At 36.8% G+C, this 14,479-nt stretch overlaps 1 protein-coding gene across 2 annotated transcripts in view; it reads left to right on the top strand.

Annotated features, from left to right (window-relative positions):
• WWC3 (WWC family member 3) overlaps nucleotides 1–14,479 on the top strand; it is a 99,784-nt gene that overhangs the window by 43,810 nt on the left and 41,495 nt on the right. For both annotated transcript variants that reach the window (XM_066545348.1, XM_066545349.1), the window contains exons 4-6: nucleotides 2,145–2,221; nucleotides 4,316–4,395; nucleotides 10,561–10,690. In XM_066545348.1, the coding sequence (XP_066401445.1) occupies nucleotides 2,145–2,221; nucleotides 4,316–4,395; nucleotides 10,561–10,690 (287 nt within the window). The remainder of the gene's footprint in view (nucleotides 1–2,144; nucleotides 2,222–4,315; nucleotides 4,396–10,560; nucleotides 10,691–14,479) is intronic.

Genomic DNA, 14,479 nt, shown 5'->3' on the forward strand with positions numbered 1-14,479 from the left:
AATAAGAATGGGAAACTCTGCTTTAGCCTTTTCTGAAAATGCTCAAGAAATTTGACTGTGGAAGGGGGTTTACAGCAGGTATCTGGATAGAGATGTTTAGTTACTGATTCAATTGTATTTATTCATCCAGGGGTACTTATCCAGTACTCTGTTACTGTTGAGCTGGGATTAAATTTTTGTTTACTTTATATATATGTATTCTGTCATTCAGTTTGTAACATAACTGAACAGTTGTGACTAGTCTTATTTCCCCCTCTCATGTTCAAGTTTCTGAAGAAGTAGCAAGATATTTTCCTATTAAGGAAGAATTTTTAAAAGAAACTACTGTGTAAAGTGTGTTTAAAAAGTATTTAAAGACTTGTAATAAAGTAAAAGGTGGTGTCATCAGTATTTTTTGAGATTATAAAATCTAAATTGATATTTATTACAAAACCTTTCTAGGACCTTGGGCTTTTTTTAAATTTTTTTTTTATTTGCAATAGTTCTGTGGGATATTTTATTGAATTACTTCAGGTGAATATGCAGAAAGAAAGTTCTGTTGAAGATGAAAATATACTAGAAAAAAGATAACCTTTTTCATTTTTTTGAAGCTCTTAGATAAACAAGTTATTTGAAACAGCAACAAAAAATGACTGAAAATGACAAAATTTGGGGTTATCTGTAATGAAAGCAAATGCTATGCCAATTTACTTATGTTTCTCAATCTTCTGATAGTTCAGGGTTTTGTAGGTATATCTGGAGTTGATAATGAGAATCTGTAAGAGAAATTACATAAAACCATTTGCTTGTTTTGAGGTGCAGATTTTCTACAGATGTGTTAATATATTTTGTATTGGCTTAAGGTCATATGCATTGGTTTTGAGAAAATGGGATGGGCTGATTACTCAGATTATTTAAATTTTTTTTTTTTAATATCCTTTTTGGGATTAATCATGCTGTCAATTCAAGATTCCCAAAAACTCCTTCTCCACTTGTTTTTCCTAATTTGACTTCTCCACTCCACTGTGGGATGCTTGTCTCTCTTTTTATTTTACAGAAATATTAGACTTCTAATTACATTACCAAAGTTGGATGCTTATATAGACAATATCTTTTCCTCCACTACCACTTGTTTCAAGTTGTTGAATTTAAAGAACTAGAACTTCACAAATTGTTTTTCTCCACTTTGCTTGTGGGTGCTGCCATTGACTCAGTGTCGTGTGCTCATGAGTGGGAGGTGAGCTCAGCGGTTGTGGGTTGGCAAGGAGGTGCCCATGCAGCAGTTTTGTGACTCAGTTGTGATCAGCACAGTTAAAAAAAAAATCCATAGAAAATCCTGGATTTAGAGAATTAGTCCAGACATGACTACTCATTTTGGCAAGTTCCTGCACACTCAACATGACCTTGGCATTGCAGTATTCTTTAAAGAGTCAAAAGGCCCCATGCAGCCCCAGACATGGATTTGGGTTTCAGTGCAGCAGCCTTCAGCTCTGCAAAAGGATGGAAGGTCTGACAGCACAACCCCATCCATTCACATACCAGGCACTTTTCAGTGGGCCAGTGCTGCCTTGAATGGTTTGCTCCATAAATCATGGTTGCTCTTGCCCCATCTATCCTCTAGGACCTTTACTTCATCTGTGCAGGCTTTAGCTTGTAATGCCACAGCTTAAAATCATTGCCTGACTGTAGACACCTTAAGGCCTTACTTGCCAGGATTGGTTTGTATTTCAGTTCCCTACATTGTTGCTTTAGAAGGCAGCTTCTCTCCCTAGCTGGTCTAATTTTGTTCTGACAATAATTTTTTTTAACTTTAGTCCCTATCATAGTGTAAATTCAGTGTACCTAGGAAGTAACTAGTAATTATTAATATTACACAAATTGCTTGCTTCAGTAGATGCCATCATCCTATCACAGGAGCTAATTGCTTTTAGGAAATGTGCAGTGCTGCTATATGCAATTTTTGGTGGTGTTCAGGATGAAAAGAAAGTTTCAGGTGGGCCAAATGGAAATCTTCAGTTGTACTTCAGCACAGAGGATAATTTTAGAACCTAGTGACTTGTAAGTAAAAGAATTAATGAAATGATTTATCAAATAGTGCCACATCTTAACAATTGTATTAAAGAAGGGGAAAAAAAAAAGTAAAATACTGTTTTCCATCTGTTTAGCATTCTCTGGATTTTCAGCTAATACCAAGTATGACCCATATCAGATTAAAGCAGAAATAGCCAGCCGTCGTGACAGAGTGAGTAATCTTTTTTCATTTTGTAAAAATATGAATTAGGCATGGGGAAGGGAGGGAGGGAAGGGTCTGTTTTACTTTAGCATTTACACTGAACATTGCATGCATTTCTAGAAATACAGTATTGAAAAGTGCTTTTTTGTTCTTATCCATTGCTCTGTTAAAACAGCTCTATATTAACTGCATTTCAGTGACTTGAGAAGTAATGCTTTTTCCATGGTAAAAATGCAAACATTTTTGTCACAAATGTCAGAGGCAAGCTCAGCCAGGCTTTCAGAAATTGCTTTCTCTCTACAAACTGCCACAAGTAGTAAATTCTCTGCAGCCAGATTCTTTCAGTTCAAACTCATTTACCCATTTTCAGTGAGGTTCTGCTGGACTGCAGGTTTAGCCACTTATTTGGAAATCTCTTCACAATTCAGTAGACCAATGGCCAGATAGAACTTTTCAGCTGGTTGGCCAGAGCTCTTTTATGAGGAGAGGGAAATTCAAGTATTTGGACAATAATAGGCAGTTCTGTAACAAAAATGTTCCTTATTTATGTATTTTTAAAAAAACCTAAAGTCATGGTTTTGATAAATAAGTATTTTAGAAAACACTTATCCTTGCAGGATAGTGTTCCATTTTTGTTGTAGTAACCACTTTTCACATGAGTGCCTCTGAAAATAAATCCCGTTCACCACCCTTCAAAGGCATTTATTCTATCTGTATATATTTATTACATGCTGACTAGTGTTTGCTTGTTTTGCATACTCTAAATGTCAGTGTATTCCAAACAAGAAAACAAGCCTTATTTATTTAATATATGAAGAAAATAAACAAGTTTTTCACTTATGACTATCTTCCTCTCTTTCTCCTTAAACAAAACAACCTAGGATACATAGGATATCATGTTCAGGTGACTGTGTGCATAGTCATTGAGTTGTTTCAGGAAATAGAATGAAATAGGCACTATAAACTTTTTGTGTACAGGTTGCATTTTCTCATTTTACTTCTGGTGAGTGTTAAAGGAGCTGGTGAGCATATAGAGCTTAGGGGCTCGTGCTATAAATTTTGATGAAAGGGAGAGAGCTGTGCAGGATGGTGGGACTCTGACAGTCCTGGTTTGCATCCTGGTACTGATGCAAAGCCCTATGCTCTTGGAATAGAGCGGAAGAAAAAATTAATTTTTTATTCTCTTTTTTAAAAAATCTGTTTTGTAATGATTTTGTCATTTACTGATGTACATGTGGAAATCAAGAGTGCTCTGGGTAAATTCTAGCAAATATCCTGAGTTTGGTAGCTTCAGAAAAGAGAGCTTTTTTCCTTCTATCCCTGCCCCTCTTTGGGCTCACAGTTCAGTCTTAGCCTCACTGAAACACCCCTATTCCCCACATTTGTCTGCTGTCCCTTGCATTCTCCTCTCCCTGTTGCCTTCAGTTATCTGTCAGCTTTGGAGGGCAAGAAGCTCTTTCTCTGCAGATCATGCTTGGCTCTTCATGGTCTGCACAACCCACTCAGGTAACTGTTTCCATAAAACCACAAGAACAGGTTTTTGGAGATGTCTTTGCTATGTCACTTTCGATTTATGCTCATTAGTTGGATCAAGATAATTGACCAGAGGGTTGAGAGGGCAGGATAATATGAAAATAACTGTGGCAAGCCAGGCTGCCATTTCTGGGAGAGAGACCAGTTCTGCTGGCAGTAATTTTGTTTTCCTGGATCGAAAAATTAACAGCATTGAATGTTTTGTCTTTTTTAAAGTTGACTAAAGAATTTAAGACAGTTGAGAGGTGTCTTTGCTACAAAGGGAGAAGAAAATTTATATGGGTTGAAACTTGCTAGCTGTTAGCATAAACTATTGGAAAAAGAAACCTTATAGAATAGGTGAGGAAATTGATACTTTGAAAGCTGAATGTTTTGACTGCTTTTTGATTGGGCCTTATGATATTTAAGAAAGTCTTCTGTTATTTTAATGCACAATTTTAAAGCAAAAAAAGAAAAGAGAAATTATCACTTCCAGTTCTTTAAAGTAGCTTAAGATTTTGTATTTAAAAACCAATTATTTTTATTGTGGAAATTACTGTTACTTATTTTTAATTATTTTGTATTATTCAGCTTTCTAGGCTGAAACGAGAATTGGCACAGATGAAGCAGGAATTGCAATATAAAGAAAAAGGAGTGGAAACTCTGCAAGAGTAAGTTAAGAGTTCGTGGGAGGATCTTTTTTTGGGGTTTGGGTTTATTTTTAATTGCCTTTGAATGAATTTCATAGAAAAGTCTTGTCAAAAATAAAACTTTAAAGGCTTTGCTTCAGACTTTCAGCTGTGATAGTGATGCAGGGTGAGAACAATGTGAAAGGACAGAAGAAGAGTTAAACAGAATTGGTTGGAGTTGTGATTTTGTAGGTTCATATGCAAGAATAGCTTTATAGGCCATGTTCTTTAACTTTTCCTCAAGATATTGCCAAACTAGAATTAGATTTTAAAAAATATTTCCCAAAATATCTTTCTGGAGATACCTACTGCCTGGAGCACAGCCCAAAGCACCATGCTGTTGAGTAGTTTCCCCATGCCAGTACCAAGGCTTTCTGGCTGGGCACAGATCTTTTGCTTGAGGGATTTCTGTACACCACAATGCTGCTTCTCCCTGTTACCTGATGGTCAGGCCATCTCACTCTGCACTGTATGGCTGATTTGTGCTTGTACTGTAAATCTAGTGGTCTGTGAGACCTTGGGTTGTGTTGCATGTGTGCAGAATGTCTGCATGTAAATGTGACTCCTCGTCTCCTCCTGGTAAGGAAAGGAAGCTCAGGGCAATTTGCCACTGCTCCCAGGGCAATTAGGCAGCCCTGCTGTTGGCTGTGTGCACAGTGGTGTCAGAGGTTGTGAAATGTTGTGGTGACCCTCTCCCTGCCACTCTTCCTGCAGGCCATCTGATGGGAAGGGAACTGCGTGGCTGCCCTCTGTGTGTGCTTAGTCACCTGCACACGTAGCTCATACACGCGATGCCCAGTGGGATAGGGAGAGAGGGTGCCAGGCCATGAAAAAGATGGCAGGTAAACACACGTTGTTGTGGCTTCCAGATTCCTTCAGCAAGGCCAGTGGCTAGACCAAGAGCTTGAACAGCACTTGGATCTGCCTTGGATATGTGGCTGTGCATTTAGAAACCTTGGCCTTTTTGCAGCATGCATGTGAGCAAACTGCCTAATGCAGGAGCTTCCTGAAAATGTTGTAACTGTTGCATGTCTAATGGATTTTGCAACATAAGTGCAGCAGCTGCAGAAATATTTTGAAGCTTTGGACTTATTGTGTTGGTGCTACAAAGCATGGGCTTTCACTTCAGGAATTCTGATGAAATTCCAGGGATCTTGGAGCAGTTAGGGTACTTACTTTCCAATTTTGATTGATACTATGATAACAAAGCAAATTAAAGGAAGATTCTCAGATTTAACTTCTAAAAAAGAAGGAGTAACCCATACACTTAATATTTTTGGTGTGTCTGATTTGGTTTTTTAATAACAAAATTTTCTGTTTTTTTTTTAAACAAGGCTCTTTGGTTTATAGTGCATTTAGAAAGTTTCATAGGAGAAAACTTGTTAAACCAAAATACCAAAAATCTTAACTGGCAGATACAAGGTAATCATTTATTAATAAATGTATTTTTATTGAAGTATTTAGAGGTAGCTGAGGAATAGATAATGTATGATATTAACTGAAAATTAGTAAAAGAAAGCATTCAAAGTATTTGCAGTTTCAATACACTAAGTAATATTTTAAAGATAGCCAACATATCGGTATGGTGGTGTAGATATGTAAACAGTAACAGAACAAAACCAATTTTGTCTTATGATTCTTAATCATATTTTCTTAGAGTAAGAATTGCTATTCCATTTCTGCTTTTTAAATTTGTTTTCCTTTTCTGGATTATTGGGTTATTTTAAGGATATAAGTTCAATTATTTTATAAAAGGACTAACCACTTGACTAGGATGATGAAAGCATTTGAAGACCATTTGAAACTCAAGATTGTTTTAATTAGTGTAATTCATTTAAGATAGTCCAGTAAAGTAGAGCAACTTCTTGAAAAATAAGGTCTGCAAATGATTAAGAATACAAATGTTACTCTTGGATTATAGCCCAGGTCAAGTTGCCCATGTTCCAGGATGGGGTTATAGGAGAGACATTCAAGAGAGGAATTATTTTAAAGCATATGTGATTATCAGTGGTCACTCTGGGCGTGTAGTTTAGAAGTTCAGGCGTGACAACTCAGGGCTTCAGTGCTGCTCATTGCTGCTGTTGCTGTGGTTGCTCTCTGTCCCGTTGATGCACTGGTGGCTCTTGTTATGTTTGCTGGAGCTGGGGAGAACCTTTTGCCTGTGAGTTACCTGGAGCTGTGCTCTGCTCTCTGCAGTGACTTCTTCACTTACGAAAGAGACTTGTGGTTTTGTTTTTGTTTCGTGCTTTTAAGTGGTTTTTTTATTTCCTCTTCTGGTGAGATACATGTGGTTTTTTTGGGAGTATTTTGCTTCTAGGAGGAAGTGAGCCAATTTGGAGCATACTTAAACTAACAGCAGAAGAGAGGAGCTTCTCTCACCTCTTTGTGTAGTCAGTAGACAAATTAGCCTGAAAGCCTAACTGTGCTCTAGCCTGTCCCTGTGCAATCTCTCCCCTACCTCCTGTATTTGTTGGGAGAGAAGGGTCACTCAAGTCAAGTACCAAGACTGAAGTAGTTTAGTTTTTCCATATCCTCAAAGTAAGTATATTGTCTGAAAAGAATTTCATTGCTCCTTCTTTAAAACAAAAATGCTGAGTTTTTTTTACTGTGTTTCCCCCCTACTCCGCTTCCCTTTCCCCTTTAGAGTTTATTCATTTCAGACATTTCCCACTTCTGTTACATTTTCTGAAGTTTTGGTCTGCGTCATTCTTCTTCCTTCTTGTGCTAAGTCAAATCTTCAAGTAACTGCTAGACTGCAAATGGCATGCATCCTGTTCAGGTTTTTTAAAGGCATGTACATCACTTTTTTTCAAGTGTAAGCCAAGAACAACATTAGGAGCCATCAAACTTGGGGCTTTACGTCTGGCTGAATGTTTGCTTTGAAACTGTTACCAAAAAGGCTTCATGTGCAGATATTGGAACTTGCTGCCAGGTGACTCTCTGTGCAGCCTTGCTTGGTATAGCTCTCAGAGAAGAGACAGCTTTTATGGAAAGGGTAGTTGGGTTGCTCAGTATTTCCATCATTTTATGTTGCTGTGTGATTCAAATGCCTTTGTTAAATGCAAATATCTTACATTGACATTTTCCGTGTACAGTGTCTGCCTTGGACTGTGTTTTGTTTTCTGTTCTTTTTAATTTTAGTAAAATGGCTTAACCATCTTTGAGGAGAATGAAAAGAAAACAAAATCACAAAATGACTACACAAGTGGGGTTTTATGAGTGGAGACATGATTGAGGGGGATTTTGATACCTCTACAAGTTCAATACTGTTAGAATTCCAATATTCATAGAGCTGCAGCTTTATATCAGGACTGTACTTTCTACAGTTTCATCTAAATTTGGTAATGTTGTGTGTGATAAACCTTTGGACATGGGTTTGTGTTTGCCCAGTGGAGACTTTGTAGAGCTTATTGTTCAAAGCCTGCAAAGATCCCCACCCTGCAGGATGGTGCACCTTGGCCTCCAGCACCTTTGCCCCAAGGTACGTCTGATCCTGTCACAGTCCAAACTTACAGGGTTAAATATGAGCCTTTTCTGGAGCAAATTCCTTCCTCTGGCCTGGCAGCAGGGACTGAGAAGGAGGAGCAGTTCCTTCTCCCCTGTGTTTTCAGTGACCCTACTGCTCCCTGGCAGGAATTTTGGAGGAAGAAGGCGTTTAGCAACAAAGGAAATGAAAACTTGGCCAGTTGGCCAGGAGAGCGGAGTGAATGCTGTGAGAAGTCGGGAGTGACAAGCAGTTAGGACTGGCTAAACAATTTCTAGCTACAGAATAATTTAGAGGTTAGGAGATCTGACAAAAACTTTAAAATTAGATTTTCGCTGGAGTACAGGCCTGTGCTTTGGTGGAGGAAAATGGAGGAATATGGAATCTGCCCCATAGGACTGAAACAATGACCAAACATTAATAGTCTGCGTATCCTAGAAACATCTTCATATCTTTACAGTCTTGCATATTAGTTGAATATTCTTGCTATGCATACAAAGGTCTGATCTATATTTTTAGCATGCTATTTTCCATTAATAAAATGGAAGACTCCTGTTAACTCTAGGCTTTCAGAAATAGATCTTTATGAAAAAAAGGAAAAGAATTATTAGACAATAAATAACAGGTAATTTTGTAAGCTACTTTAGTCAGTTTGGGTTGCCAGCAATACTGATTTAAGCCTAAATATTTTTGGCAGGAGGAACTTCTCCAATTCTTTCCTTAAACAAATACCAATTCATAAGCTGGGCTCCAAAGTGGCGTCCAGGAACATGAATATGTGGATAACTGGACAGAAATCTGGTTGAAATTAAATAATTTCCTTTTCCTGAAATGCCACCTTAGTCCTGGCAAACAGTATAACGAGCAGTTGTGTAGAAGGCATTTTCATGTCTAATATTTGAATATAGTTCTTAACATTACAGTTACCTTCATATAAAAATGTGTTATCTTTTTAACGTGACTTTTAGTGAATTGGATTAGTTGTTTTATCTACTCAGGATTTCAACTAAAACTTAGTGAAGACTCAACATTTTGAAAACAAAAACAAACAAACCCCCAGCTTTAATACACATGACATTTAAGTCCTTTCTTGTTCTTGAACCACTATTCATAAAAGCTTGTATGTTTTCTTATGTAACTTGGGGAAATTTGTGTTCAAAGAAAAATCTTGAGATGCAGACTTATTTTGTGTTGTCTCCAAAAAGAACAACTGTCAGAAAAAAACATAACAAATTAAAACTGTAGAAATCAACCTGTTTTTTTCCTAAATATTGTGAGCTATGCAATAAAACCACAGGATTTTCATTTACTCTTTTTGATTTTTCATTTTAAAGTTTTAATTTTAAAACAAGTAATTAGGTGTAAGGGGAATTGCACTGCTTGTGTTTTAACTGGCAGAACATGCTGAGAGACTCTTGTTGACACTCTTAGTTTAATGTAATAGCTATCTTGAAACTTGTTAGTTAGTCTCAATATTTTAAATAGAGTTTGGATATTCTTCTGTGTGTATAGCATACCTTCTCCTACTGCATCTTTTTGTAGATTGATGGCCTTTGTCATGAACAATGTGTGTTTTTATCTTTAATTCTGTTAACATGGCATACCTTTTCCTGAAGCTATTTGTTCTTAGCATTGGCCTAAAGACCTATACACTTTACCACATTTTCTCTATATACATTCTTTTCATGATAGATTACAGGAAAATTTAGTTTTCCATATTTTAACAGGAACTTCACGTGATTTTCAATAGTTGGTGTAAATAACCTGTTAAAACTCCATAGCCATTTGTTGTAAATCCAAGACCAAATAGTTCTTCTCATAAGTTCACTATAGTCTCTTGTCTTATTCTTTATCTGTAAATCAAAGCAAATTATCAAGATTATACACTGGACTAGTCTTCTGCATCCTGAGATGTTGTCCATTACTATTGTGAAATGTTGGAAAATAGGTTGAAAACTCAGCCAGTGGATGTTCCACTTGAGTGATTTTAATATGTCAAGATGGAAACATTAGTATTACTTCAATCTTATGTCATAGCTTGTGCTCTTGCTTCTTGCTTAAAGGTGTAAAATCTTCTGGGATGTTCCCATATCATGTTTTTCAGTGCAGAATGATAATATCTTATAGATATCTTATGGAAAAGATAGTCAAAGAGGCCTATAATGGCAGGATAGCATTTGCAATAAAATTTTAGGCATTAAAAATTTCTTCCTGAGAAAATTTAAATGCCCTTGTTAGAAACTTGTAAAGCAGGATCAAGTAGAAGCCTTGGAAGAGATACTGCAATATGTGATGCTGCATGAAAAACATGACAGCCAGACTGCTCAACCTTTTGAGTTATAACCATCTAGGTTAATTTTAGGTTAATTTTGCTTTTGGTGCATGAAATCACCCACAGACATTACTCATAAGTAAGCTCTGCATTAGGATATTAAACCCAGGATATTAAACCCAGGAAATTTGTTGCTTCTGCAGAACCTGGGTAGATAATTGCTTTGCTTTGTCTTTAGAGTGGTCTTGGCACTGAGTGCTGTGTTAATTCCAAGTAGAGTATAATTTTATTCCTGGAAATGAAGTGATACATGAATAAACAAGGTCTTAAAAAGTCCATGTGCTTTCTAATTATGTGCAAATTCCTAAATTTTTCTTAATATTTTCAACAGGATTGATCGTAAGATGTCAAATGCTCATACAAATTACAGACTGGACGAAGCACAAGCTATAATGAGTGAACTTCGAACCATAAAGAAAGCTATATGCACAGGTGAAAAAGAAAGGCAGGACCTTATGCAGGTAAAAAATATGCTGCTAAATAGAGGTAACCTATCTCTGTTTTCTTGCTTGGGATTGCATTGGGTTTACCAAGTTTAAATAAAAAAGTAGGATGACCTAAACTGATTTTTCTGTTTGATAATTACCAATAGCAAGCAGGTCAAAAATGGTAAGTGGTCATTGTCTGTACTGTGAGCACAGGACTTCATATGCATTTCATATTTTTGTCTTAAGTTTCATTTAGCTCAGTGTTTAATTGAATATAGCTTTTTATTGTTGCTATGTTGATAGTTGCTATGTAGTAATTACATGGTATTAAGAAAAAGCCTTTGTGATTTGTGGTAGTTGTTTTAAATTTTATTTTATGTCTCTCTGTATTACCTATAATGAAGTAGGATTGAGAGTTCATGTGCTAAAATGATTTATCCTTGTGTCAACCATGTGTTTCCCTTTGTATGTATTTCCCCACACTGGACCTCTGTCACTGTCACCCTTTTTGCCCCAAGCTCTCAAGTTTGCGAGTATATCAAGGCTCTTGTTAGTTTCAAAATGGTCTCACAAAACCTTCAAATAGTATGAATAAATACAATGTGTATGCAAGCATGAAATTGATGAATTAGAGCATGAGGATTGAGGGGAGATACAAACCTAAGTAGTGGAACTTCTGAATGGATTCTGTGCTCTGCCTCGAACTCCCAGTTGTGTGTTTGTTATTAATGTGATAAGAGCTTGATCAAAGAACAATGACCCTCTGCCACCAAGGGATTTCACTACAGACCTGCCTAAATATGCTGCACATACAGAGAGGTGATAAGGACAGTTCTCTTCACCCAGTCTTGAAGCATTTGTTTGGAAGAAGGCATCTTTGTTACCTAAGGTTATGGAACCATACAAATTACCATTGCCATGCAAATGTTTTCTTTCAGTTTTCTCTGCAGTAGTGTTTTTCTTTTTTTTTTCTTTTCAGTTGTTAAATGATATAGGAAATTTATAATCTACATATAATGAATTTCCATAGTTATGTAATTATTAAGTTTCCAGTACATTACACAAAGATCATCTGATGGACCACAGATCCTTGTTCAAGTAGACAGAACACTGAAGTCACTATGAAAAGTTTCTGCCTTGGCAACTTTTAGCATACTTGTTATTTTGGGCTGGCCAAGTTTTAAAGTGATTCTCAGTGTTCCATGTGCCTAGCTAGCAAGAAGTGATTAGAAAGACAGTTCTTCATGGATGCAATAACACACATTTTAGGAAAATAACTGGTAATATAAGGACTTATGTGTGAGCTCTTGGAGCAGTTTAACTACTCGCCTTGTTTTTACTTCCCCAGTAGATTTTTTTGCCTCTTTTCCTTACGTTTTCAGCCCTCAGTGGCAGTAAATCCAGCTGTAAACATTCAGATGCTTTGAAAATCATATTTGGTAAACCAACTTTAAATGTGCTTGCAGTTTCTTTAAATAGTGTTGTGGGAGTTAGAACTCTAGGATCAAGGATTTGGCAGTGCTGGCAGGACCAGAATGTAGAGGTTGCACAAAACAAAAGCAAAAATGAAAGTGTTTCATCCTTCTTCATGGCTTTGTGTGATGTACAGGAAATATGAGTCTAGGAATTATCTTTTTTAAATTAATTACAATCTTTTCTGATGGAATCCAATATTACAGCATTAAAGTATATGCAGTCCAGGAGAATGTAGAAAACAGTTGTTCCACACAAGTGTAGCATGCAAAACATTTCTTCATGTTTTGTTACAATGGCTATACAGAATTAAATGTCATCATTTACAAGGTCTGTAGTTGTAAAAAAATGGTGTATTTTTGCCAGCTTACTGTGCTCTGCAAAAATACCCACCTCTCTTTTTAAATTTTGACCAAAAAAATTTTTTTTAGTGTCACCAAAGTAATCTGTGCTATGCCTTATAATAACTATTGAATATTATTGTCATAGATTTAGTTAGCTATGTCAAATAAGTACAAGTCTGTTTGAAATGTCTTCCTAATAAGTTCAGAATTCAATTTTTATTTTCCTATTAATACTGGAGTTGTACTGTCCTTGAAAACAATACATTTTAAAGCTATTGCTGTTCAGAAAAACTTCCTTAGGAAATCTTTTTTATTTTGAAATTTGTTAATAGATGATTTAGAAGCATAGTGTAAAAAATATGGGGTTTTATTTCAGAGAAGGGAAACAGACCATTTCTTACTACTTTTTAATTTAATCTGGCCAGTGTAAGCAACAGAACTAAACATAGTAGAAGTGACTCAGTCTTGTGTAGGTGCTTGGAAAATTGTAGCTGTTGTAGAAGTATGATAATTGGTTTAGTTGTGTGGGTGAGGGTGGTCAGATTTAAATTGGATGCTGTGATTACAAATAAAGCAAAATATGCAGTGCTACTGCTCAAAAAAAGTGGGCAGACTTCTTATATAAGGTTGAATAATAAAGGTATATGGTTAGGTTCCTGAAAGCAGCATGTTTACTTCTCCTCCCCCATCTCTTTCTTAATTTTGTTTCTGTTCAGTATGTGTATTGTTTTAAAATGTTGTCCTTGGAGAGCGATAGACTTTGGTTTTTGTGGGGTTTTTATTTCTTCTTTTTTCTTTTCACTTTGTTACCAGATAAATTGGCTAAATAGGTTAGATAGGAAGTGCATTGAAATTGTGCAGAGTGCTCCCAAATCAACAGATAATGGTGAAATGACAGTGCTCATTTCTCTGGTTTTGGGTAAGTCTGGGCTGGTGTGCCTAGAACTTCCCATTAGCAGGAGGCTTATTGGACAGTTTCCGTGGGATTGCCATAAACAATCCTTAAACTCCAGATGAAAGATGGATTCCTCTGTGTAGCTGGGGAGGAAATTACTCCTACTGTTTATAATAACAATTATAAATTGTTTCTATCTAAAAATGTGCTAACTCTGGTTGTAATTTTCCATGGTAGGGTTGCTGGTGCCTGTTTTCACTCATCCAACTAGGACTTAAAGCATTTATGCTTGCCCTAGGGTATTGTCATCTGTGCATGTAGATGTAATTTAAGGTGATGCTGCTTGGTGATTGCCACCTGTCAAATGCTTCCTCATTTTTAAGTAGGGGCCAGGATTCAGCAGCTGTGCCTGGATAGGAAGCCTGGCCAGCAGCCAAGTAAGTGGCCCTTCGTTACCTGGCAGGGAGAATGCTTGAGGGCATCAGGAGCATACCAGGAGTTCATAAAGTAGCTGAAATACAGGGAAAAATTTAGACTTAAGTTCTAGCATCAGGATCTGTGGTATTGCACATACCTGTAACATAATATGTGTTAGCCAAAGTGGCAGATGGAACATAACTTATTAGGAGAAACTTCAGGCATTCTGAATCCTGAGTTTTTGTTGATGCAACTGGCCATGCTTTACTGGGAAGAGGCCGTGATCTGAATTTATTATTTCCATGTTACAAACCCATTAGAGATCCCTCTTGATCCTCCATACAGCTGGAGTCTTGACAGGATTGGATGATGTCCAGTGAGTTTTGAAGAAGAGAGTTAGACAGGAGTCTACAGTTTTTATAAAGTAAAAGTTGTGGGGTTTTTCCCACATTGTGGAGCAGTTCCTTTCTTAAGGATAAAGGGACACTAGCTAGGGATCTCTTGGCAATGTAACTTGAAAGTGAATTTGCAGTTTCAGGCTGAGAAGAAAATATGTTTTTTATCCTTCATTCTAAAATGGCTTGTTTCAGTTGGGAGGTGGCAGAAGAATTGGCTTTTTTGGTGGACCCAAGAAAAGTTAAGCTTCTGGAGGCAAGTGATGGTAGCCTTGTCCTACTGCCAGCACGTCTGGCA

Source organism: Molothrus aeneus, chromosome 2 (assembly GCF_037042795.1).
Source record: "Molothrus aeneus isolate 106 chromosome 2, BPBGC_Maene_1.0, whole genome shotgun sequence".
Taxonomy (NCBI): Eukaryota; Metazoa; Chordata; class Aves; order Passeriformes; family Icteridae; genus Molothrus; species Molothrus aeneus.